The 27,507-nt window shown below is 39.0% G+C and overlaps 3 protein-coding genes across 5 annotated transcripts in view; 2 read left to right on the forward strand and 1 right to left on the reverse strand.

Annotated features, from left to right (window-relative positions):
- The window catches only part of LOC144659490 (origin recognition complex subunit 2-like), a 142,836-nt gene that overhangs the window by 49,003 nt on the left and 66,326 nt on the right, over positions 1-27,507 (forward strand). The gene's annotated exons all lie outside the window — the stretch shown is intronic.
- LOC144660384 (uncharacterized) lies at positions 566-27,496 on the reverse strand. 3 transcript variants are annotated; one of them, XM_078520995.1, is made up of 20 exons: positions 27,242-27,496; positions 27,114-27,152; positions 19,759-19,862; positions 19,507-19,530; positions 18,899-19,022; positions 17,459-17,569; positions 16,619-16,739; positions 15,913-16,005; positions 15,550-15,835; positions 14,921-15,106; positions 14,569-14,688; positions 14,088-14,141; positions 13,743-13,868; positions 13,134-13,207; positions 12,366-12,473; positions 5,104-5,206; positions 3,572-3,681; positions 2,126-2,234; positions 1,914-1,978; positions 566-1,012 (listed from the first exon to the last, which is right to left on the reverse strand). In XM_078520995.1, exons 1-20 carry the CDS (start codon positions 27,354-27,356, stop codon positions 913-915), a joined length of 2,172 nt encoding a protein of 723 aa, XP_078377121.1. In that variant the 5' UTR covers positions 27,357-27,496; the 3' UTR covers positions 566-912. The 3 variants fall into 3 exon arrangements, with proteins under 3 accessions (XP_078377121.1, XP_078377120.1, XP_078377122.1); XM_078520994.1 differs by having other exon boundaries at positions 27,114-27,155; XM_078520996.1 differs by lacking the exon at positions 27,114-27,152.
- On the forward strand, positions 21,927-26,105 carry LOC144659786 (uncharacterized). The gene has a single exon (XM_078520296.1). It carries the CDS (start codon positions 22,046-22,048, stop codon positions 25,766-25,768), a length of 3,723 nt encoding a protein of 1,240 aa, XP_078376422.1. The 5' UTR covers positions 21,927-22,045; the 3' UTR covers positions 25,769-26,105.

A 27,507-nucleotide genomic window follows, 5' to 3' on the forward strand; every position in this document is an offset into this window, starting at 1 on the left:
AATACTTTTGAATTGACCATCAAGCAATAATTTACTTATCTTGTAAAGGAGGAAAACTTCTCCAGTGTAGCAATATTTCCAGTGAAAGAACAGGTATGGCAGTCTGGAAGCGGCGTAAATTGATGAACTTGAACAAATAAAAATGACTAAGTTCGCATTTTGCAATCAACAATCGCTATACCGACCCATTTATGTTAGGAGCAATGATGTAATCCCTCACCGATAGCGGGAACTAATGCGTCGCAAGCTACATAAAAACATTTATTTTTCCTGCGTGAAATAAATATCCTTTGCATTAAATAGGGCGCTCGACATAGATAAAGATATTAGATAAAGATGAAATTTATTTCATCTTTATCTAATAAAACTGTGGTGATCGTTTTTCGATAGCATTGTTAATGGTGACGTAGTTAATTCTCAAACTTGACCGGTGTTACCCCTAGAAAATCCAGTTGAGCCACCTTAATAAATATAAAACATTTCCTTTGTTTGCAGCAGTCATTTTGGTAACATGAGATATATTGAATTATTTTCTTGGCTGTTACATAAACTTATTCAGATTGACAAGGACAGTAGCAATAAAACAAGTCGTGAATTGTGTAAGTTTTATTTACATTGTTGACAGGATATCCTACATGACAGTTAAAAATAAAGACTGTTTGTGTACACGTATTGAATCGCAAGTTGTAGCTATGAACGTGAGTTATGAATGATACAAGTAATAGAATATCTATTTGTTTGACATTGTGGCTGTAAGGACGTAATGTGCTAAAATTTTAATAAGTTCATAGACATTGAATTGCTAAAAATTCTATTCTAAATCACACCTAACTTATGCTAGCACGAGTGGACATTAACGGATTTACATTTTCTATTGATATCACTGAATTCCAATAAAATCATTTTTATTTATTATCCTAGTCTGACACTGGATTTATTTTTGTGTCCTGTCTGTGGACCACGCCCTACAAGAGCCTGCTGCTGAGCTGCCTCTGCCATCCTGTCAAATGAACTAACAAGGAAGTAAACTTGTTAATTAAAAGTTACAGTGCGACGCGATTACAAGCCAGCGCTTGGAATCGAGAGAGCGGAGAACATTAAGCCTACGGAAACTGTTTCTACAGGTTACTGTAATTCTTTACACATAGAGATTTCTATTTCTGACGAAATAAGGCAAAGAAACACTAAGCTGTGTTTCTGTAAGGTTACAGCATAACTAAGCGACTATGTTGGAAAACTGTCAATCAGATTGTATACGTGCAGGCGCGTGTGCGGTTTTCCATCATTGTCGGACTGAAGAGAATACTAAAAAAGGTCTCCAAAGGTTGTTAATCAGAATTGTCGAAATTTCACTGTACAGATAGCAATAAGCAGCCCTTTGAATCAGTACCATATCCTTAAAAAATGCTGCTGAATTGCTTGAGTGGAAATAAGCAGAAAACAAGCCTTCAATTTTATTTCAAAGGGTATTTTTGTGTTGAAATTGAAATTGAATTGCATACCTCCTTGAATATCAGCTGCGGGACGGTAGATGACCATATCTTTTGAAATATAGAAATGATTTAAGCCTCTCAGAAGGAACATGAACCACGGACGATTTCACTGTACTCTGATGGCGATGTAATTGAAACAGAACAGGGGCGTTTTTTGGAAAGGGTCACTTACGCAATAGGAGCACTTACTGGAGTAGGGAGACTTATTAGCAAAAGCAAAACATATAAAAGGGAGGACGAGGGGTACTTACTAAAAAGGGGCGCCTATTGGAAGGGGGGCGCTAAACCGAATTATCACGGTATATAAAAATCATATTGAAAGTTATGCTGTTCTCTTTTTACATATGTTCCCTCGAAAATGTTACAATTTCATGACATGTGAAATACTTCAAGGGCTCATGCTTAGTAAAATTTTATTACCTTCTAAGTGTCTGTTCTCTAACCAAGTCCCTCACGGCCTGAGACGTCCGAGCGGCATCACGGTTCTGCGAACGACGAAATAACAATCAAAAGTAATAAAACAGAGAAAAAGTCAGTCTAGTACAAGTGTCGACTTTAAATATAACGCAATTTAAGGGGTTTTTGTGCATCTACAGAATAAACATATTTATTGTAATTAGTTCTTAACTCACCAGTCTCCTGATTTCCTCTTTTTCTGTATTCACCATCTTGCTCCGTTCATCTTTGACTTCAATATCTTCCTTAATTTCTCTTTTCCTCTCTTCAAGAGTTTGTTTTACTCTGAAAACATTAGGACTTTATTTAATCGCTTATTAGGTTCCATAAGTAAGGACCACCACCGAACTGAGTAACGATGAAAGTTCAAGGTTGATTTCATGTTTGTTATAGATGATCCAATTTTTATTATACAAAACAACTGCGCGCGTTGTGATTGGTGAAGCCTGTCATCTATTAGAGTACAGACACACAGATGACGTCACTGCGCGGTGTGACTTGCACGCGATCAGAGTTCATAGCCCAAATCAGATTTGTCGGCAAAGTTCTTCAAAACTCGCATGTCCACAACAAAAAGAAAAAGTTCAGCTTAATTATAAATCTACAGTGAAAAAGAATTTGCCAATAATAACACCTTTCAATACATTTAACAAGGTTAAACAAGCTTGAAGTAGACAGCGAGTGATTTAGCCTGCGAAAACAACCGCCTCACATTCGCGTTTCGCACGTGGTTTATACGGAAAACTTTATTTTGGAATGAAAATTGCTTTAGAACTGAAGTGTACTGAAGTCTTGTGTAATTGTATAAAACAAAAAGATTCCATTTTGCCGTGGGTCTGTTCAGTTATAGATCACAGAAGTCGTCAAAATGTGGTAAGAACATCAGTGACACTCTTTCTCGGGAGGAGGGCGGGGGTCTGCTAACCGACATGAACATAACAGGTAGCACACACTTAGGAAGGAAGCGATGCCGAAATGTCAGAAAATCTGTACCAAACAAACCAGCGTTTGAAATACCAATTTTTCTATTTATTTGCTACTAATTTGTGCCTCTAGGAAATCCTGGATTAAAGAGTCTGACCCACCCACTTTGCATTGCGCGCCCTGTTGTTGTTTACGAGCGCGGAGGACCACAAAAACTATTGTAACATGATGATGCTTCTTTCAAAAACAGCGATCGTTCGAATATAACAAACTGAAGAGAAGAGATAAGACTTGTTTCTAGCATTCAGATCGCGATGGAAACAGATTTTACTTCTCGGTCGCTCCCACTGGCTTTTTTGGGGGCCCCAAAAATGGCGGATTGAAAAAGGCGACAAATCTGTTTGTATCGCGATGTGAATGCTAGAAACAAGTCTAATCGCTTCTTATAGCTTCTCTACAGTTTGTGATCTTCGAACGATCGCTGTTTTTGAAAGAAGCGTTATCGTGAAAAGATAGTTTTTGTGGGCCTCTGCGCTAGTAAACAACAAAAGGCGCGCAATACAAAGTGGGTGGGTCAGATTCTTTAAGGCGGCATGGACTGACATATCACGTATAAGTGCTTAGATTTGTGTTTTGATCAGCAGATCGGGAAAAAAAGTGAAAAAACTTTGTCTAGCAACACTAAAAGAGGGGCTTACCTTTGCATATTATGTTGATGTTCTTCTTTCTCTGCAGTAAGTTGTGATTTGACTTTTTGCTGTTTAGACGCCACTGTCATGTTGACTGTACCTTGCGCATGTTTGTCTTTCTACAGAACAAAGAATGTAAGGTAATTCACACGTACTGTAAACAATTAACCGCCGTGACAAAGGGTACGCTCTTTAGGAGCACATGAGAGGATTGTGGATGGAGTACTATAGTGTCCTGCCTACTCCTCTAATACCGTAACTCCCTAACACGAGCCTCAATTCCCTGTTAGAGTGGCTGACACTCGAAACGTCAGCTTTTAAAATTTGCCACGGCGGTTAACTTCTTTTATACCATAACCATGCAAATTCTCGCGCGCTGATTGGTCCAGTTATGGTCGATGAGAGTACAGACCATAAAAGTGACGTCAGATCACGTCACGCACACGCGCGGGCAAGAAATGTGTAAGTTTGGTCTCCATGAATGAAAGCGAATTTCATCTTGTTTTGTTTGAATCAAGTACGTATTTATTTTCGGAATTCAGGATTGGGTTTCTACTCAGGCTACCTGTCAACAGAAAATTTACCAGGCTTTTGAATTTTTGTCGAACTGAAAAAAATGGTGCTAGCGAACCGGCAGCGGACTCAGCGAACTGTCGACGTTCAGTGAACGAGCGCTAACAAGATCTTCAGAAAGAAAAATCACCTTGCTCGCTTCTAGCGATAGGCACACACTCAACAAGAGAATAAAAGGTAATTGTTATTCTTCGAATTCTTGTTTATTGTCTTTTATATCATTGTCGACGTTTTTACGTGATGGAAATCTTTATGTCCTCCGGCAAAGTTTCTTCACGGTCCCAGGCATCGCTTTTGATAAATAAGCTTACTTGTTCGAGTTTGTTATGGTATAAAACGAATTGACCACATTTTTCCATGGTCTACACTCTTTTATTAAAAACTAGCAATGGTATATTACAATTCCTGAGTTTTGATTGGTTAACAGGCAATGGCATATGAGCTCATATACCATTGACCACAAACATAGTAGCCGATATGCGTCAACGAAAACAGCTGGGAAGCTCAAATATTGCAATTCTTTGGGCGTTTTTAACAAAACAATTATTCCACTCGCGCTTGTTGGATATGAGATCGTTATAACCAACTCGGCGCTACGCACCCCGTTGGCTATCTACCATCTTATATCCAACGCGCGCTCGTGGAATAATTGTTAAGTAGACCATGGAAAAATGTGGTAGATTTGTTAATTGCACGCCGAGGTATTATGGCAAATTACAATTGTGTTGCTTGCTTAGCGGTCACCGTTTGTAAGTTTTCAAGTTATAACACAGTGAGCGTTACTGAAGCAATAATCATGACAACGGCCACTTGATCATCTCTGAGGAAAATACCTTGATTAAGCTTAAACTCTCTAAAGGTGAATTACACCACATGTAAGACAAACACTAAGGAGAATTTTAATGCTGGTCAATCAGTGCTACGAAAGACATTAGAAAGGCGTTGCTTTGATGAAGTTGTATCCTGACCTCTTTCCTGAAGACTGTAAGTTCACGCCGCCACTCCTCCATGTCATTTGTTATCTTTTTCAACTGGTCCTGTTGCCGCTCAACTCGCTCTTCTCTTTTTATTCTGAAAACAACAGGAAAATCATCATCATCATTCATTATCATCATCATCATCGTCATCATTGGAATCCTCCACCGTACACTTTCCCCTCGCCTATCACCAACTTTTTTAAATGGCCAAAAGTAAAAGCAAATTTATTTAAATTGACTTACGTTTTTAGGCATCAGACTATTAGTGCATAAACAACAGATTGTATGCATTTGGCGGTGACCAGTTGAAATGGCTAACGGGAATGGTCATTTATAGCTCGGGGGTGAGGGGAGAGTAGACTTTGACGGGGAATACAGCTAAAAAATGTCGTTTTTTCGCGATTTTTGGCATGTATGACTTTTAGACCAATCACCCATGATCCCCTTATAATCACGATTATCACCACTATTTTGGGAAATCGGTTTCAGAGCAGACAAAAAAATGCCGCCGAGGTCTATATATTACACCCGGTTTTTGAGCTCGCTCAACTCAACCTTGATTTTGAAAATCGCCAAAAAAGATCAAACACTTATAACTTCGTCATTTTGAACAGACAATTGCTCAAATTTTTACATGATATGTATATTTGTTTGTTGTTTCTTTACATTAAGTATGACGTCACAATGTCACGTGGTTACTGCATAGCAACTAAAAATTTAACGAAATGATCACCTTTTCCTTACCGAGGGGAAATTCCACCGACGTATAACTGAATCCAGTGGCTTTACTTTTTGGTATATCAGATAAACTATGCTGCAGATTTTTAGAACTCTTAAGAAGGTAGACATTCAGTTCATTTGACGAAGGCTAAGTCTTTTCGTTGCCTGGTAACTTAAGATGAAAGAGGCTAAAACGAGGGGAGAGACGACCTTTTGCTAAAAAAAAGTACTGTTTTTGCAAGCTATATTCTTAGCAAAGTGCTTTAGTGGCACTCCTCATAAAAACATTTCTCGAAAGTTCAATTCAAAGGTTGACTTTCCATGCATTGAAAGCTTTACCAAATAAAATTGCTTCTGAGATATGGAAGTCAAAGTTTAGACACCTCGGAGATGCCAAATTTTGTAAAAGACGCATTTTAAAGACTGTCAATCATCCAAATAAACAGCTTTACTCGTAGAAAAGTAATCACACTAGCTCTTAACAATCTGCTTACTAATCTTCGAGACTTCATTTCGGATTGAGCGGATTGTGACTTTGAAAAAAAAAAATTATTCCAGCCCCTCCCTTATTTGTAAATATGGCGTCAACGAAATGACTTTGTGTAGCGGCTGAAAAAAAAAACAGCAATAGATCTTTATAAGGAATGCTTGGCGTGTTTGAATGGTATCCATAAGAGGAATAATCTAAGTAGATTTTAAAAGAAATAATCATGTTATGATTGACTAGGAAAAGCTTTTAATGGTATTGAAGGGAGGGGGAAGTCGACCAGTTAGTTCTACCTGTAGTTGAAACTGACAAAGTTCAAACTACCAAAACTTTGGAACCAGACCACTGAGCGACTTGAAACTTGGCAAGCAGTTACAACACATCACATTCTTAATACCAAGCTAATGCAACTGGCATAATTTTGCTTGTTAAGCATTTTTTTGCTTTTTCTGCATATTTGGAAGTCGAGAAACCGCCATTTTCAAATACGAAAAAAAATTCGTAGAAAAATCAAAACTGAGCCGATTTCAATCTTTTTTCCACGACATTAAAGCCCTTATAGTTTTACATGTAATGAAAATGTACTTTTGCTTGTGCGCATTATCTGTAACGAAATACCGCTGACCAATACTAAAATTTTATTTACAATTTAATATCTTTGACATTTTAAGCTGTTTCTTTCCAAGAATTGATAACATACCTCGAGATTTAGTATTTTTTTGGTTTCAAGCTTCTAAAAAAGTGAAATATTGAATCCAAGATTTTCGATCTCTTAATCTCTTTGAAGGTGGAACCTCACAAAATTGCGGTGATTTGAAATTATGCAAATTTAGCCTTCTTTGAAACGGTTGCATAAAATGCTGACTTAGCGAAATTTGCTGCCAATATTTACATTTTAGAGAATGATAAAGACAGTTCTAACTAATTTTGAAAGCAGCAAGTAAAAGAGCAAAGCAAAAAAAAAGATTTGAATGATACAAACCAATGTTTGGTGAAGGTCGACTTTCCCCTCTGTTTTTGTTCGAAATAAGCCGTGGTGAAGGTTGACTTTCCCCTCAGTTTTGTGGTTGAATTACGCCGTTCCCAGTCTACATCGGACAAATACTCGGACAGATCTCGATTAAGGTGAGTCACACGTTAATTGCTCTGTAAGTAACCTTTTGCTTTATAACTTATAACGGTAATAGACCAAGTAATCAAACAATCGTAAGTCTTATTTAAGTAGTCGGTGCATCTTACAGAATCTTCTTTCGTTTCAAAGACAAGATTCTCTCGCCATAATTACAGATTTCGATATGCCAATTATGCAGCTAGCGTGTTTTACATTATCTGACGTTCAATAGTCCTACTAAAATTGCTCTTGCCTCATGCTGCATCAGATTTTATGCTACACCTGTGTTTCTTATACATGTATGATTCAGCACGCTAATTGAGCGTAAAATATTGCGTTCCAGCTGTAAATTAACATTACAACTACAAGGTAAAACCTCAAAATGGCCGCTCGGAAAAGAAGTTATAACACCTTCCCGCAGTGTAACTTTTTAGTGTCAGCGGTCGCACAAAGTGTCGTGAATGAAATAACGCTTGAAGGTTTCAGTAGTGAGCACAATAGAAATCATATTTATTTCACCATCAAAAATATCAAATGTCCAATAATAGCTTATTTTGGCAGTATATTTGGATTCATTAAAATGGCTTAAGAAGGTCTGGAGCGAAGTGGTGCAGTGTTTAGTTTTCAGTTAAATTTTTAGACAATTTCTCGACAGATTATTTGTCACTGCCATCCGTTAATTTCGCAGATCTGAAATCACATCAGTTGAAAAACTCGTTCCATATTCACAAACATCACAGATCTGTTCAGTGTTGTTTGTCGCGTCAAGGTCAAGAAATCATTTAACTGCATGTGCATTTTGTAAATTAATTCTGTACGCTGGAACGGCTTAATTAATTCGCACTATAGAATAGTAGCTCTTATTTTTGTGTCGAAAATCACGAAAAATCACGAAACGTAGTAGAAAGTTGAACGGTAGGGCAAAAATGTCAAGCTGAAAGCACTAATTAAAACCATAATTACAAACAGATACAGATGTGTTAAGTGTTGTGTTCGTCGTCAGAAACCATTTCATTGCATGTACACTGTGTGTGCTATTATGAATTCATTCGTATATATTTTTTAGTTGCTCGTATTTTTGTGTCAAAATTTTTTAATACGTTACTCTGGAAAGCCGTTCCATTATTTTCTCAGTTTGTTTAGTTATTTTTTTGGTCATTCAAAAGGATCTCTCGCTTTTTTTTGTCAAGTTTTTTTTTTCTTTTTTTTTTTATAAATCTCAATCTATTTGCCGCATCAGGAAGCCATTTCATTGACTGTGGCCATGGTAAGCTGAAATTGTGTTTTTGTTAAAAAAAGAAAAGAAAACGGTCACTGGCTGCATTGCTCTATAAATACCTGCAATATAAATTTTGAGCAAGTTTTTGGTTTCTTTTTTTTCGAAAATAAATAAGCCTTTGATTAGAGGTGGGGGGGGGGGGGGGGGGGGCTGTTATTCAGGAATGGGGCTAATAAGGAAGGTGATGTTCGGTGACCCTAAGACTTCACCATGCTACTTTGCAATTCTCTCAAGTATATTTACAGGAAGTCGTTACTTTCATTATTCAATAAATATTTACGATCATTTTTTGCTCACATAAATCGGTACTAAGCATTACCTAAAATTTGAAACAAAAAGAAGAGCTCCTGACAACTGTGTGAATTAATTAATTTTAGCCGTTTTATGGAAAAGCATGTGTGTACACATTACTATGTTAGTTGCACTATATATAATGAGAGGAACCATTGTGTAATCCTTGCAAAGCATATTAAAATGACCTGGTGGGATGAAACATAAGCGTTTTGAACTTTTTCTGGTTCGACTAGCTGTAAAGATTGTTTTTCCCTGTAATTTAAGAGAAGAATTGTCAAGGAAACTATGACAGTGAGATATGCACGTAAGTGGGAATGTAGGGAGGGGGGGGGGGCGTTATGGAGAGCAAAAACGGCCTCAAAACACAATAATTGTTTGTCAAAGGCCCTATCATATTTCATGTGTTATTAATTTGATAAAAGAATAAGGTGGTGAGCCATAAGTTAAAACCAGTTTCAATAGCTATATTAATTTTTTTTTTCAGTTTTGTGTAATTGGTAAAAGAGATCTAGTTTTGCTAACTTATGGAGGAGTACCTAAGGATTGTTGCACTAGGCAACATGGGGGACGAGACCGCTCTCAAAGATCTGGGTCTTGAAGGTATACAGGAGGTCAGCTTTATACCTCACTCTAAGCCAACAATGGAAACCATGACAGCAGAGTACTCACGGGCAAAAAGAGTCGCTATAGGTGCCCAAGTTCTAGAGGTTGGTTTAGTAGAGAAAATGGCCGTGGAACTGATGATGTTTCTAGACTTTTTAGCATCGTTTCTTTTCAAAAGCAAAATAAGTGTGGAGGTTGATTCCCTTGGTGTGGGACGCGCTCTACAGATTCGGATCTCCCATATAAAGAAATGGTACGATAGCATCGGGGAAGTTTCTGGGGAGGGACGAGAGCACCACTGCCAATGACTGAGTGAATTCATTGGGCAGGCGGTAGATGGAGACCCAGAAGCTTTGCGTTTCTTCAGCCTGGATGAGCCACCAAGTATGGAGATTGGAGTCTTAAATAGTGCGCCGAATGTCACAACACTTAAAATGCATTTCAGTAGGGCTAAGGAGTGTGCAGCTGTCGGGGAATACCTGGGAGACGGCCAGTTGCTAGCTATTTCAAAATCCGTCATGGCCTACACACAGTACCTAGCGGAAATTAAACACCAGATGCAATTAGATCTACCGATCGACGGACAGGACGTTGCTAGTGGATTGTTGGCGCACATACTAAGCCTTAAAATGTTGCGGGAAAAGGTTAGACGACGATAGAAAGGAAAACATAGTGGTGATGAAGATGGCAGCAGTACCACTGACAGCGATGATGGAAGCCAAATCAGCAAACAAAACGCTGCTGACCCAAATTACGAGCCAGAGGAAATTAAAGCACCAAAGACCAAAGACTTGAGGGTCACGGCAACCAACATTCGCAAATTCATAGTTACAGTACTGCAAGAAAACAAGAAAGCTGGAGCAGATTTTGACGAGAGTGGGGTGCGCATTGCCATGTGCCACACCCAAAAAACTGCGATGTATTCTTACTTGCGAGAAGATCTGACCGCAGTTGCTTCTCGGGTAGCCCGAACAATAAAGCAATTCACAGACAGGTCTTCAAACGGCCAGTCCTTGGACAAACAAGTAAACAAAGAGGATGTGGCTTTAGAGAAAGAGAGAAGCAACTCTGGTGCCAAAGCGCCAAGCCATTTAACCGAATTCAGTGAAGCATCTCGCGCACAGCAATTCGCAGACAAGTTGTCAAACTGGGGTAAAACGAACTCTTTTTTGAGTTGAACGTACTATAAGGTTAAATTAACGGTGTTCGTTTAAACAGGTTATTCCGTTGCTTCGGTAACTTTTTATGTTAAGACCTTGTTTTCAAATGGGTATGGGATATCATTACATGGCTCCTTTAAAACTGTCATTCTTGACTCAGCCAAATGAACTAGATGTTTTGAGTACTACATTGTATTTTGCGCGCTCAAGTGACAGTCCAGCTAAGTAAATGTAGGTTTACCCTCAAGATCAAAAGTTAAATATTTTAATCAAAATTAATGCATCAGAATTTTTCGCCAGGACGCTATTGAGTTTGTAATGGATAATTTAGTTAATTTATCCTGTTTCTTTAAACGTTCGTTAGTCTTTTCGATATAAAGGTTAGGTCACTTTTCTCCTAGGCTGCGTTGAATTTTGTCTAGTTTAGGCTGTAGCAGGCATGCAAATGGAAGTTCCTCCTGGGAAACCGAGGTAGAACAGGGCACTGGTGTTTGAAGGCAAAGAACTTAAGTTGACTGTGTAGAGTTATTTATAAATGTGAACAGCCATAATAGCTGTCCCAACCGCATCGCCAGCTTTGTTAAGAAACATAGAATTCAGCCAATTACAGCTTAGACAAGGGATCATTCTACGGCGTATATTAGCATTGGTTCCGTCTACAATGAAAATACACTATTATAAAAGCTAATGAGCTAAGTTAATGAGCTCGTAGCATAATAAAAGTGTTGACCAACCCCTTGAGTGATTGTACTTTTCTGACTTGGATTGGAACCTAAAATCTACTACCAGGGATAACCATTTGAAATCGTTTAAAGTTAGACGAGGGGAACACTGACCTTCTATGAGGGGAAAGTTGACCTAAGAGGGGAAAGATGACTTTTAAGAGGGGAAGGTCGACCTATGAGGGGAAGGTCGACCTTTGCCGAGGGGAAAGTCCACCTTGACAGAGGGGAGGGTATACCTGCGAGGGGGAAGTCGAACTTGGAGAGGGGGGAGTTGACCTTGTCGAGGGGGAAGTCGACTTTTTCCGAGGGGAGGGTCGCCATGATTATAATCATCATCATCGTCATCATCGTCAGCAGCAACTTTATCATTCATCATCATCATTATCATTATCATCATCATCTTCATCAACACTATCATCATCATCATTCATCATCGTCGTCATCATTCATCATCATCAACATCATCATCATCATCATCATCATCATCATCATCATCATCATCCTCATCAGTTGAGGCTGATTAATACACCTTCCTGTCTTCACCTGCCTTGTCTTCTAGCAAATGATGCAGATGTGTTTAACACTGAGCATCTTACATGTAACAATGTGGTCCTCTGTTACGCTCATCTTAAACTGGTACGTTTCAGTTGGTGTTTGAAATACACTGTATTAATTTACAACAGCCAACACTCCAGAATAGAGAGGAAAATGTTCACTAAAAAGGTTTTCATTCCTTAAAAACAGTCAGATAATAGTCCTTACCAATGGCGGAATAAAAGTGGTTGACATATTGCTGAGTTGAATTTCGTACATGACCGGCCCGCCAGGTAATGCAGATGTTGAGCCCCCGAATTACGTAAAGTACTCTACTTACTTATTAAATGCTATCTGATTATCTTTTCGAGCCAGTTGTCTCTGGTAATTCATCAGAGCGGTTTGATGTTTAATTGCCACTTCATGCTTTAGATTTTCTTCCTCTTGGCTGTGAATATTAACAGAATAAGACGCCTTTGAACTCACACAATGCATATAAATGCTGAAACTCCCACCAAAGTTAACGCCTCCCTTTTCTGCGATCGGCAAAAAAAATTCCCGCTATTTTACCCATAAGACAGGCTTTATTATTTGACATACATATAATCTTAATCTGCATAACTCAGAGATAAGAAACCGTGCGCTTTTTATGAGGTGGGGTGGAATTTGTGGGGAGAGCACTTTAAAAAATATGGCTTTAACGGAGGGTGCGGCCGAGGAGACAAGGTCTGTAAGATTGGGGTCATTGAAAATAATCAAAGCTAGATGACAGCTACAATAGCGCAAAAATCCTGCCAGAATGCCCAAAATAGTATTCCTGAGGTTCTTCGAATTTCAATTTCACCGGGGAAGCATGCCCCAGACTCCTCTACTTCATTATGTACCAAACAGCATGAACACAGCGCCACCAACTATATGATTGCAAATTACAGCACACCCGCCATAAGTAACAACCTCTGATAAAATTATGATATTTTAAACGTGATTGGACCTTTGCTGGCAAAAATGTGGAACCTTAAAGTGTGGCGAGCAGTCTTCGCTTTGTGAATTCTAACAAATGACAAGATGACATTTTCTTAATATCACTTATTTTTCATGTTTCACTCACCTTAACTGTTGAATCACTTTCTTTCTTGTATGACTGTGCCTGTTTTTCACTGTGTGATTTTGACTTTGAACTTTCTATTGTGATAGAACAAAACAATATAAAATGAGCTTGTTCCCATGATCTTTACTTGTGCTTCATGACAAACATCACCCAGATTTGAGGACAGAGGTGGATGTGCAAACATGTATAAACATTACTACAGGTAATGATGAGGCCCTTACGTTACCGCGGTCTCACCATCTCCGTTATCATTTTGAAAGCGGGAAAAATGCGATATGAAATACTGTGTTTGTACTGGGAACCTACATCCAATTAGTGTTCATTTGCAAAAATCCTTTTGTTGTAATACAGTACCAACTAACAGTTAATGAACTTGCTACGAAGATTGATTTCACAACTGTTGCTATATTAAAATGACACCAGGCATCCTGACTTTAAGCACCTGCACTTAGACATTGGTTTTAGTAAAAGACAGTTTTTTATATGTAGTTTTGACGGTGAAAACAAACCAATAATGATAGAGCGGCTGGTGAATCATTTCCCTTTTTTAAATTTGCAGACACGTTAAACTCCAGGCAATGCTGACTGGGTGGGTGTAGGACAGCTTACCATGTGCTGTTGACTGGATAACATGTTCTTCTTTGTAAAGGCATTTTTATGTTTGTCTAAAAGATTAAGTTGGGTCATAGTGCGATGCAGTTCGTCCTCTCGTTTCTTTTGCCAGAGATTTTCTTCCTGATGAGTGAAAAAACAGACACAAACAGATAAACAAGGTGGATTGGAGAACCTGAAATAGCGGCTAGGAATGCTGCCATAAGATTGTCCAATCTTCAAGAAGAACTACTATACAGCTTCTTCCAAATTAAGTAATAAGATTTGTCTGTTTTATCACGGTTTAAAAAAGATTGTAGACTAAAACTACAAATAAGCCGTCTAAATAAAGTAGCCAAATACCTGTTTTTGTTTTTTCTCGGACTCTTTAATCTTCTTGGCCAGAACTTTGTTACCCTGGTAATTGAACCACAAATTAATAAGGTTGGCACTACAGACATACGAACATGCAGTCTAAATAAAAAGCATGGTTGATTTAAATTTTGGAGACCTGCACATTGTGTTAGGTACTGGCGGCAATCTTTAGAAAGGGAAGGACTTTTAAATTGAGTTGGGAATGACTTTCAATACTGTCAATACTAAAGCTTAAACATTTCAGTCAGAAATTTGTCTTGTGCATATTGCACATACATGTATATAAGTTCATTGACTTGAAAACCAAAAGTGTGCGCTATGTCGTATTATGAACTGCAAATATGTAAATTGATTTATTTAACTTGGTTCCTATATAATTTTCAAATTTAAGGGTGTTACAGGTATTAACAGTGAATAGCTGTCCGTTGGTTTATGTTGTCTCATATGTGAACTGTATCATATAACTGACCTTCATTTGTTCTTGTTTTCTCTTCTCCATCTGCCAAGTGTAGTCCTTTGATAAAAGCATCTCTAGTTTGTCTTTTTTTAACCTCTGCTCATTTCTTAGTCGCCTTGCTCGCACTTCATGCTAGAAAATAAATATCAAAACAAGAACTTTTAACCTCTGCTCATTTCTTAGTCGCCTTGCTCGCACTTCGTGCTAGAAAATAAATATCAAAACAAGAACTTCACTCATTTTCTCCAAATTTGCATTGTGGTTTATGTCGCTAGTTCTAGCATTTTTTCCACCATATTAGATCTTGGAACATGTTACACATTAACTTTATTGTTTTCTATTTATATCTAAAAACTTAGCCTACCTGTTTAGCATCCTTAACTTTGTATGTGTCCCATATCTCTTGTTGTCTCTGTTTATGTCTCGCTTGTCTTAGTTGTTCTTCTAACTTTCTCTGTTCATCCCATTCTAGTTCTAACATCATTTGCTCTTTACGAGCTCTCTCTTGTTCTTCATGTCGTGACATCATTAAATTCACAATGCGCTGATCCTTAAAAAATCAAACTTTAAATTCAGTGTGCAAGATTCACTGAGGTAATGAAAAAGGAGGTGCAAATAAAATATGGTACATGTACATTTAATATGTTCCACTTAATTTTGTTTCATCCAGAAAAAAATGAAAGTGTGAGTTTTGTAATCCTTTTTATCCATCTCAATTTCTCTAACCATGCATGAACGCTCCTTTATTCAATATTACTGAGAGAATTCTCACACACTCATTGATCGAGAGCTATTGACCATGAGAGTATACAGTATTATAGACCTTGAAAATGACGTAACATGTAATGCAATGTACAGACAGATTTCATAAAAGTTCAGAAACTGTTGCAACTTTTCCATTTCTTCGGTCTACAAAAGTGTACACCATGGATAAATGTAGTTGATTTGTTAAATATTCAAACTTAATCGTCAATGTATTTAGTAATCTCCCACCTTTTCTGACAAACCCTTTCCATCTGAAGAACCTGGTACCGAACGCAAAAAATTAATGCTATCCATGGAAGCTGTTCTCTTGATTTGCTGTGGGCCTCTTTTTCTGAAGGAGCCTGCAGATGAAGGTTTTTTGCTTGTCCTTGGAGAAAGTTCCTGTGATTGCTCACTAGTTGTAGACCAGCTTCTCCTAACCTCAACTCCTGTTTCCGAGTCAGAGCTCTCCCCGTATGTCACAGTGCCCCCTCTGAGGCTGACAGGGCTGCGGCTTTTTGTACTTGATGTGTATCTGTTAAAAAGAATGCAACGTTTTTTTCATAACAAATATATATTTGCAGAATGGGGATGGCATACATTATGACAAACCTGTATTTGGTTTTCCCAGTTGGATGTTTCTGAGCTCCATCACCCATCATGTACACATTCTCTTTTCCTCTGTGATCAAATGGACTAGCAGCCCTAAAAATCAACCTCAACACTGTAAGACTACAGCTGTACAGATTTCTCTGTTATAATTAAATTTGATAGCTTATCTTACTGTGCAGCTGACAGAAAACGTTTACATATTGTGTTCAACTTAGGTTAGTTATAGCAATAACTGATTTATAACATTCAATGTATTGTCTTACCAAAGTGTATTTTTGTTGCACTTGGTTAGGGGAACTAAGATAACCTATGTATTAACTTATATAATTTATTATATATTAACTTAATTATATATATTAACTTGTTTCTCTTGTTGTTTGAAGACTCCTGAGCGGATTCGGATACTAAAGCACTGGTCAGTGTACATAGATACATGTGCATATTATTATTTAGATACATTAATTATATGCATATCTTCTCATGATAATAACACTGGCATGATAAGAACAAGTTGAATTGTATCCAACCTGCGATACTTGTGCATATTAACTTGTTTCTCTTGTTGTTTGAAATTCCCATGTCGATTCTGATACTTAAGCATCAGTATACCTAGATATGTGCATATTATTTAGATACATGAATTATATGCATATGTTCTCATGATAATAACACTGGCATGATAAGAACAAGTTGAAACGTATCCAACCTGCGATACTTGTACATGTCAACAGGTTGTGAAGATGTCCATGCATTTGGTTCTTCTTCCTCAACATAACTCTTCTTTTGTCTTGTGAAGCTACTGGATGCATCTTTCTTACCAGTATTATCTGATGAAATTACCAGTAGAAATTAATACATCTTAAATAACTTTATTAGACTAAAATCATGTCAATAATTAATGTACATGAAACAATGTTGTAATACAACGAATACCCCTTGTTGCGATCTGTTTGGATGATTTTGGTCAAGCTGTCAAACTTCAAAGTAATTCTGTAGGCATTCAAAATCTTGCATGTCTGCTCAAAATATTCAGTTTTATTGTAACAAGCTAACCCCTTGATAATAAGCACATTCATGTCCCCACCAATATTGGTACTAGGTATATTGTGTTCTTTCAGAAAATTTCCATACCCCTCCCACGGGGTATGGAGTTTCTGGGTATCCAGTTAGGCCCCATACTTTTAAAATTGTTGTTATTTACAATGACCTTCCATTGGGTGGGTAATAAAAATTGATATCTTCTGGAACTGATCATTGTACAGTTACAGTATGTTCAAGGGGGCTGGGTGGGGTTGTATGAGGTTTCCTGAAGTAAATGAAAAACCAAACAAATAAGTATTGGTAAATTAAAGTAAAGAAAGGCTGATCCAAAAAATAATAAATCTCTAGCTACATGTACAAAATCAAAAATGGTTTTTGGTGATCCCAGTTTACAGTCAACTGTAATGTAACAACTAACTTGTATACAGTCATATGCACTCTCTGTAAACTTGCTACAAGAGGTTTATTCTTCATAAGCGCTGTAAACCATTAATGAATGTCCAACCTAGGCGTGGTGAACTTGACAAGTAATTTCTATCTTCACTGATCACATCACCCTCGGCATTCTTCTCTCTGATTATTCTCTCTCTTTCTTCCCTGCACAGCTTTAATTTTCCTGGAAAGATAACATATGTACAGTGATTTATAATTCATAATTTGTATTCATATTAGTGTTTATAATTTTAATATAATAATATTTGGAAACACACCTCTTTGAGCACATCTGAATTAAGCTTTCTGCAAAATCCACAAATGCCTTTAAAGTGGGTGATTACATGTAAAGGTTATTTTTGTAATAATTATTTGTGAATGACTTTATTTTTCCAACAAAATGTGAATTGGCTTTTTGGCTTTTTCCTGTGAATTTGGATTTATTTTAAGCTATGAACTACAATTTCAAAGAGAATTTTTCAATGAAATAAGAAACAAAAAGATTCATTCATCTTGAGCCCACCTGCCATGATTTTGATTATATACATTTTAGTTTTTACACCTATTGCAGACATCCAAATCATAATAAACAATATAGAGATTAAACTTCACAATCTAACAGTAAACTGCAAAAATTGTGCCAGCTGCTGATTCTGTTTACTTTTTCTCTAAATATTGAATAAATCCAACAAAAAAATAGAAAAATTTAATAATTTGCTTATCACACCAAACACAAAACTACTTACTTTGATGTATTTAAGCGGCAAAATGCAAAAGTTGTTTTTTTGCCGTTCGAGGGAAAAACAACCCTAAGCTTAATCTCTCTAATGTTTCATGAACAAGGCAGGCCAATCTTCTATCCCTTTTACCTTAAAATAATCAGTTTTTAGCGGGATGTACTTTTCTTTTTGTCGTGCACAGAACAAGGTGTGGACAGATGGTGAAGATGATATATAAGGCAGTACATTGGACATACACTGTAATGTCTCAGTCTCACAAGTTAAAGAAGATCAGCTAGATTGGGTAAATTTCTTCAGAAAGGTTTCAGAGCCACATAAAATTTTCGGGAAATTTAAGGTGGCTCTGAAGCCACTCCAGAGAATTTTTTTTTAACTTTGCTAAAAGTTGTACCTTAATATGCTGATCATTACTCAAAAATAAAAAATAATTATTGTAGTCACTGGGCTCGTTTTTGAGTTATTAGTGCTTAGAAGGGAAAATTTGGGTTTTTTAAAAAGTTATACTGTTGCTATAGTACCCAGTGATGTCATGAAAATAACCACAACTTGTTAAGCAATAATTGGACTTTTGTTTGATATCATTATTGTAGCAGCAACTGTTAAAAACTTGTAGTATTGACCCATAAAAGTATAAGACCTGGAAAGTGTTGAACATTGTTGTGAGCCTCCTTAGGTGAGTTTGGAGGACTTCTCCTGTGGAAATCTTGCCTAATATTTCCCAAAAACCCCTTCATGTTTAAATCAGAATATGTAAGAGATACACATGTACTTACTAAGCCTTTGGCGTTCATGTTCCTGGAACACTTCACGGACTGCATGATGAGAATAATCAGTATCATACAGAGACTTGAATTCTTCAACAAATTCCTCTAATGACTTGTGTAACAATTCCACAGGCTAAAAAAACAAATTTTTAATAAGATGCATAGTAGATTATTAACACCATACTCATTTACTGTAAACCCATCAGCTGCAGCAGTTTCAACTGAGTAGGTAGCACTGTATGGTGGGACGTCTTAATGTACTAACTACTTTTCAGAGATATTTCACTGACACTTGATAAGACGGACTTAGTTTATTGTCGACAAGACTGAACTGTACAGTGATAATGTAGTAATTAGTTACTTAGCACTCTGTGACATATGTGTGACTATAGATGTTCATGACACTACTCAGCATTTTGTATACCTGTAGGAATCAACAGTGGCTAAATATTAATTAGGCATTTAATAAACAGGCTCCAAAGAACTGAAAGAGCACATCTGTCATGCAAACATTTTGCATGTAAATTACCTTTTACTGTAAAATTTTATATAATGTAAATTGCATCTTAAATATGTAATGTATTTATATCTTTATAATCTTGATTTGTTCAAAGTACCTTTATTCCAAACCTTCCACAAGCCTAAAACAAAGTTTGAAACAAAAATATATATTAAAATCATTAATTGAAAACTATAGTGGTATTAGGTTTTTTAACAATACTTATACATGTAAGTGCTGTAAGATTTTACAGAAATTACAAAAATTTAATTTGTAGCACTGAACAAAGATACAGACTCAAGTGGGCATAAAAAGGATAATTAACAACAAAATTACAGTAATTACCGGTAATTAAAATGTATAATCTCACCTCAAGTGACCTTGGACTTGTCAGAACATAACGGCTGTGTTCAGCTTTAGGTTCCTCAAAATTAAACAGATCAAGGTGAAGATCTGCCACTTTTGATGCTTTTCCTGCCAAGCAAATGATTCAAGTTAACAGAAGTTTCTTCCATCAATAAAAAAGTGCGAATGTAAACTGGCCTTGGCTGGTACTTGACGCCTTGGCTGGCACATCTTTTACATTGCGGCACCCTTTCTCTGGAATATGCAAACTCAGACAGTACCGGTAGTACTTTTAATACAGCACTATCGGGGAAGTACATGTTGTGGTTCAATTTTACCCTTAGTACAATTTGGTATTTTCCTTTGTTCTAGTGTATGGTAAATTATATATCTGATTATTAATGAGATGTCAAACATAGGAAGTCATAGCAGATTGCACCATTAGGACTATTTTGAACCACAACAATAATTTATTTTAGGTTTTAAAGCTAACGTCCATGCATATTTAACCAGATTAGAAGTTTTTATCTGAGGTCATGTTGGACTTGAAAAGTTGCTAAACTGAAAAGAGTAAAATGCCTGACAGTGTCGGAGACTGGGTCCGAGCATTGTTAAGATTTTTGATTGACAGATAGTTATGTAATAAGTTGCACGTTGTAGTTATGAAAATCAGTGATGCGAACTCTGTGAAGCGATCAACTCAGTGAAGTGAAGTAGTGAATATAAAATCAGTTTTGTTCACAAGTGACGTGAGTTTTTGTTGGGCAACAATTGGAGGCATTCCCGACAAAAGTGGCACCTCCGACGGGACAGGGTCCTCAAACAAGAGGAAAAGAGCCGGGAAACTACAGTGAATTATAAAACGAAAGATGGATGCTGCGAACCGTGATCTAGCGACGAAATTAACTCAACTTAAAATAACCAGGGACAAAACCGGAGCCATATTAGCGGCTCGAAATAGCAACCGTATCAAGAGACATAAGGAGGCGATACATGCCGTCGTCTCTTCTGTGGAAAAGTCAAAGCGAAAAGTCGAAGAGCTAAAAATTGCCGCTGGGGAAGAAATGGCCGACATTAGCACGTGGTGTGATGGAGTAGAGGCGGATATAGCGGCTGTTGACCAAGATATGGACAACATTTCTACATGCCTAAGCGAAATCGATCGGGAACAAGTTGATAAAACCAGAAAGGAGCAGTTAGCCTTCGAAAAGGAGCTATTGGAACAGAAAGTCAAATACAACGAGGAGCTAGGAAGACTTCAATCGTCAAACGCAAAGGAAAACACAAGTCACGTGGGAAATCAAGACACTGCGGCGAAACTGCCGAAGCTTGCAATTACGAAGTTCAATGGAACTAACCTCGATTGGACAAGGTTTTGGGGCCAATTTACCGAAGGAATCGACAAGTCTGGCATGGCTGCTATTACAAAATTTTCCTATCTCAAGGAATTTGTTGTGCCTACGGTCAGGAGAAGCATCGACGGCTTGCCGTTCACCGCCGATGGCTATGAGAGGGCAAAGGGCATTTTGTGCGAGCGTTATGGTAATTCAAGCGAAGTGGAGAAAGCCTACGTGGGAGATATCTTGGATTTGCCGAAGATTAGCGGAAACCAGCCTCGAAAAATACATCAATTTTACGAACGGTTGTTGTATGATGTTCAGTCGCTCGAAACTATGGGAAAATTAAGTGAAGTCAACGGAAATGTAGCCCTCACGATCGATAAATTGTCTGGAATTCATGGCGATTTGGTTAGGAACGATGAGAACTGGCAAAGTTGGGACTTTCTGCAATTGTGCGAAGCTTTGAAGTCGTGGACTCGCCGAAATCCTGTGGAGTCAAATTCAGCTGACCCGCCAAAACGTGATCGCTCGCCCTCACGTGTTTACAACATGCGACAACAAGAAGCCAAAACACGTGTTTGCGTGTACTGTGAAGATACCTCGCACAGGTGTTCTGACTGCCCGCGCGTAACTACTCTTGATGGGAGGAAGAAAATTCTGGCGGAGAAAAGACTTTGCTTTAACTGTACTGGCCCTAAACATAGGGCGGCCGAATGTACCAGTAAAATGTCATGTTATTTCTGTTCAAGAAGACATCACACTTCTATCTGCATTGATCAAAAACCCAAGGGGGAGAGTGTTATGTCTTCGGTTGATGATGATAAGGTTATTTATCCTGTTGTGATGGTTAAAGTCGGTGGAATTGAATGTCGTGCGTTGTTAGATTCTGGTGCATCTAGCTGTTATGCCTCTGCCAAGCTGTTGGACCTGCTGGGAAAACGGCCAACAGAGATCAAGCCCAAAAAGGTTGTGATGCTTATGGCTTCTACCACAGCGAAAATGGAGATTTACAAGAGCACTGTTTCGTCTAAGTCTGGGGATTACAATTTAGAAGTCAATCTCACCAAAGTAAACCGAGGAGAGCTCCTTAGCCTGGAAAATCCCAGATATGAACAGTTAATGAAAACCTACTCTCATTTGAAGGGCGTGGAAATGGACGACATAGACACCAAACCATTACTTCCAGTTCATGTTATTCTAAGCGCTGGGGTGTTCGCTCGAATCAAAACTGACACTCGACCACGGATTGGCAATCAGGGAGAACCTGTGGCTGAACGCACCAAGTTGGGATGGGTCATTCTTTTCCCAGGGGAGGAAATCGATACTACACACATGCTTCTTACACAGACCAGTCAAGTGGATTATGAGGAACTATGCAAATTAGATGTGTTGGGACTTGAGGACACACCACAGCATGACCAAGGTGAAGTGTACATGGAATTTCGAGAACAGTTGTCACGCAATGAAGCGGGATGGTATGAGGCAGCGTTGCCATGGAAGGGCAATCATCCCCCACTCCCTTCTAACAAACAAGGAAGTCTCCGCAGACTAGAGAATTTAAAGCGCAAGCTGGAACGAACAGGGATGGAACAGGCCTACAGTGAGATCATCGAAGAACAGAAAGCTGAAGGTGTAGTGGAAGCAGCTGATCAAGAGCCTCGAGGAGTTGAATTCTACATCCCACATAAACCTGTCATTAGAGAAGAAGCTGCGACAACGAAAGTCCGTGTGGTGTATGATGCATCAGCCAAGGCCCACCCCAATGCTGTATCGTTGAATGATTGTTTGTACCCAGGGCCCCCACTGCAAAACAAATTGTGGAATGTACTGGTTAGGTCACGTACACATCCTGTAGCGGTTGTGGGAGATCTCAAGAAAGCATTTTTGCAAGTACGAATAAAAGAGTCTGACCGTGATGCTCTGCGGTTTCATTGGAAGCAAGGAGAACACTTAGAGATTGAGACATTGCGTTTTACTAGAGCCTTATTTGGCCTAGCACCATCTCCTTTTCTTCTAGGAGGTGTGATCACGTACCACTTGGAAACCTGGGAAGCACGAGAACCACATGCAGTGGCTGAACTACGCAAAAGTCTCTATGTGGACGACTTGATTAGTGGGGGCGTGACAGTGGAAAAGGCAAGGGAGCTGAAGCAGCAGGCTATCGAGATTTTTGAAGATGCAACCTTCACATTACACAAATGGCAGTCAAATGAGCCTAAATTAGAAGAGAACCCTGTCCCACCAGTGGATAAAGAGGGAACCTTTGCAAAGCAGCAACTCGTGAAACCCCATGCAGGAGGATCAGGTCTACTTGGACTGGGATGGGACAAGGAACGTGATGAGATAATTATATCCTTTCCTGAGCGGGAAGCAGACCCAACCAAGAGAGGTGTTCTTCGCAAGCTTGCAAGTATTTATGACCCCCTTGGATTTGTTTCGCCAGTAACTCTGGTGGGGAAGTGTCTGTATCGTGATGTGTGTTGTGAAAAGTTGGCATGGGACGCTGAGTTGACGGGCACTCTGAAACTCAAGTGGCAAAGGTGGGAACAGAGTCTACCCAAACAGATAGCCATTACTCGGGCCCTTGTGGAACACAGGGAACCCATCCAAGCAATTCAGCTACACGGCTTCGGTGATGCAAGCAGCCATGGCGTAGGTGCAGCAGTGTATGCAGTTGTGAGGCAAGAATCAGGCATCACTCAGCGGCTCGTAACAGCAAAGGCCAGGCTAGCCAAGCAGGGCTTAACAATTCCCCGATTAGAGTTAATCTCAGCTCATATGGTGACAAATTTGTTGATGAATGTGAAGGTTGCCATGGAGGGATTGCCTGTCACGGAACTGAATGGATGGCTAGATAGTACGGTGGCTCTCTTTTGGATAAATGGTGGAGGACAATACAAACAGTTTGTGGAGAATCGGGTACAGAAGATTCGTGCTCAGTCAGAGATTACATGGAGACATGTCCCTACCCAAGAAAACCCGGCTGATCTTGCGAGCAGAGGTGGTAGTGTTGAGTATCGTGAGATGTGGTGGGAGGGCCCAGAGTGGATGGCAGATCGTGAACGTTGGCCACCGGAACAAATTATCCAACCCTCTGCAGGAAGTACAGCTGAAGCCAAAGCTACCAAGGAATTATTTGCGCTTGCTGTGGATGTCACTGACAGGCTGGATGCTGTTCTTGAGAAGTTCGAACTGAACAAAGCTATAAACATTTGTGCATGGATTTCCAGGTTCCTGTACAATTCACGCAATCCTAACCAGAAATTAAGTGGCACACTGACAACTAAAGAGATAAAGAACCAGCATACGTTCTGGGTGAAGAGATCCCAACAGTTTTGTGACTATCAAGATGACCGTCTACAACTAAACCTGCAACCTAACCAGGATGGGATTTTGGAGTGCCGTGGTAGGATACAGGGTGTGTATCCCATATACCTCCCAGACAAACACCTGTACACCCAGAAGTTAGTGCACCATGAACACCTGCGCACTCTCCATGGGGGAGTTGGATTGACAATGACAAGTGTGAGAAGACACCACTGGGTACCACGCCTAAGAAAGCTAGCAAAGCGAACCATCCGAGGATGCCATGGTTGCCAAAAGTTTCAAGCGAGAGCAGCAGCAAACCCACCACCTGGTAACCTCCCAGTAGATCGGACGCAAGGATCTCACCCATTCCAAGTAGTTGGAGTGGATTATGCAGGGCCAATCAAATACAGGAAACATGGGAAAGTGGAAGCTAAAGCATACATTGTGTTGTATGCATGTTCTCTGTGTCGTGCATTGTACTTAGACTTAGTGCCCTCACTGGAAACCCAAGAGTTCATTCTGAGTCTGAAGAAGTTAATTGCAAGGAAGGGAAGACCAGAGAAGATTTATTCTGACAATGGAACGACATTTGTTGGTGCAGCACGGTGGCTGAGAAACGCTATGTATGATGAGAAGTTTAACAAGTTCCTTGCTGAGAATGAAATAATCTGGCAGTTCAACCTCAGCCGCGCCCCATGGTGGGGTGGGCAATTTGAAAGGATGGTCGGTTTAGTAAAAAATGCCTTCTACAAGACCATTGGGTGTGGTTTCCTTTCGTGGGCAGAGTTGGAGGAAGTGCTACTTGATGTGGAGATAACCTTGAATGATAGGCCTCTTAGCTATGTGGAGGATGATGTGGCACTTCCAATCCTCACCCCTAATTCCATGATGTTTCTACAGTGCAACATCTTACCAGACCTGGAACCACATCACGTTGACGATGTGGATCTGCGACGAAGAGCTAAACATCTTAGCAAATGCAAGAATGCACTGTGGAAAAGGTGGTCAAGTGAATACGTCCGTAGCCTGAGAGAGAGGCACAACCTCAAGCATCCAGGGAAGCCCTGTACATTGGCTGTTGGAGACGTAGTGATCCTAAAGTCTGAGGACAAAAACCGGGGAAAGTGGCCTCTTGGCATTGTTCAGGAGCTGTATCCAGGAAGAGACGGAGTGGTAAGAGCTGTGAAGTTGCGATCAGGGAAGAGTTTCCTCGAAAGAGCAGTGCAGCACCTTTATCCACTGGAACTTTCTTCTGACTCAGTTGCCCGTGCACCTTCCAGGGTTCTTAATGCTGATGCAACTGTTTTCCGGCCAAGGAGACAGGCAGCTTTGCGGGCTGAGGAAAGAATCCATCAAATTGCAGAAGACGAGGAGAATTCAGGATAACTCTGACATTGAGAACTTTAATTTAATATTGACATTGAACCATGAATTGAACTCTCGTTATACAAGGTCCTATTAGTGACTGTCTTAAGTATTTTGCAGTATCCGTTGTTGTTGTTGTCCAGTCTCCTGTATTAAGGACAAGTTACATATCTTTCCTTCGGACTGATATGGGGGGAGAGTGTCGGAGACTGGGTCCGAGCATTGTTAAGATTTTTGATTGACAGATAGTTATGTAATAAGTTGCACGTTGTAGTTATGAAAATCAGTGATGCGAACTCTGTGAAGCGATCAACTCAGTGAAGTGAAGTAGTGAATATAAAATCAGTTTTGTTCACAAGTGACGTGAGTTTTTGTTGGGCAACAATTGGAGGCATTCCCGACAACAGTAAATGTATTATCTATAAAATCATACACCCTTAAACGATTTTTTTTTAACTTTTGGCACTGACCTGAGTTAGCGAAAATCAATCGACACTGCTGAAAAGGGCACCTTACAATTAGTAAACTTGCTGAATTTGAGAGTGATACATCAGAAATGAGTGAAGATATAGCTCCACAAAGTCGCAAAATCTTACAGACATTTGTATGGTGGGGGCACATACCTGTACTTTCCCCCCATTAAACAAAAGTCTGTAAATTAATTTTGCAACTTTACGGACTCATGCATGTCACTCTAAAACTTGGCAAGTTTACTGAAACCAATGCACTCTTTCCAGCGGTGTTCAAGTGATGGACTTTTACCAACAAAGTCCACGTCAAAAGTCAAAAAACCTGTGGTATTTTCTTGTCATTATAAAGTCCCAAAGTGCGGCACATACTACAGGCTGAGTCATATTTTGTGTGTTCCCCTTATCTTTATGGTCAATTGTCGTAGTAGTAGTGGTATAATAAAGTGTACTTATGGCTGCTTGTAGTGATACAATACAATACATACTTTATTTACTTTCCCCCTAGAGGCTTTTCAAAGACATGAAGTAGGCAGTGATCAGTGCATCACATAACTTATTTCAGAGTTTCAGTTATACAGGGGATGTGGTTAGCAAAACTCACTGCCTACTTCACTAAACATAGGAGTTGTGAATATGATGATTCTGACTGATCTGTTGTCAAAAATAAAATGATGACCTCACATGTGTGGAATTTAAACAAAAATATTATTAACCCTGGCTCTGATGAATGCAACTTTTGCTAAAGTTAAGCTTAAGGCTAGCTATATATTTATACTTTCAGCGTAATTTTTTTTTAAATTATAGTGTTTTCAATAAATCTCCACTGAAAATCTAAAGGACAAGGTGAAATGCGCAGTTGAGATCCAGTACAGCTGTAGATCTAAATTATCCATTACCTTGCACATCAAACTGAACTTTACCAGAAGCTCTTTCTCCTACTTTAAAAACAATTAAACTGACGTTAGATCAACAGCTAGGCTGTAGCATTAATAAGCAGCTAAACAAGCGAACAAGAGTGATGTACCTTTTCCAGTTTGCTCAAATAACGTTTCCCACTCGTGATCGTTGATACTGTTGTCAAGACGCCGTTGATCAAAGCTTACTGGAGATGATTGTATCCTTCGGAGTTCCCTTGACATTTCCTGCTAATCTTGTCAGCTTTTTACAAAAGAAACTTCCAGCAAGTCCACCATTTAAAGTACTTTCCAGTTACTATGTTATTTCACGATACAGCTTTTTGTTATTCTACTTTCACACTATTCTAACTTCCCTCGTTCGTTGAAAACACTA

This window comes from Oculina patagonica, chromosome 7 (genome assembly GCF_052425735.1).
Source record: "Oculina patagonica isolate OP01 chromosome 7, crgOcupat, whole genome shotgun sequence".
NCBI classification, from domain to species: domain Eukaryota; kingdom Metazoa; phylum Cnidaria; class Anthozoa; order Scleractinia; family Oculinidae; genus Oculina; species Oculina patagonica.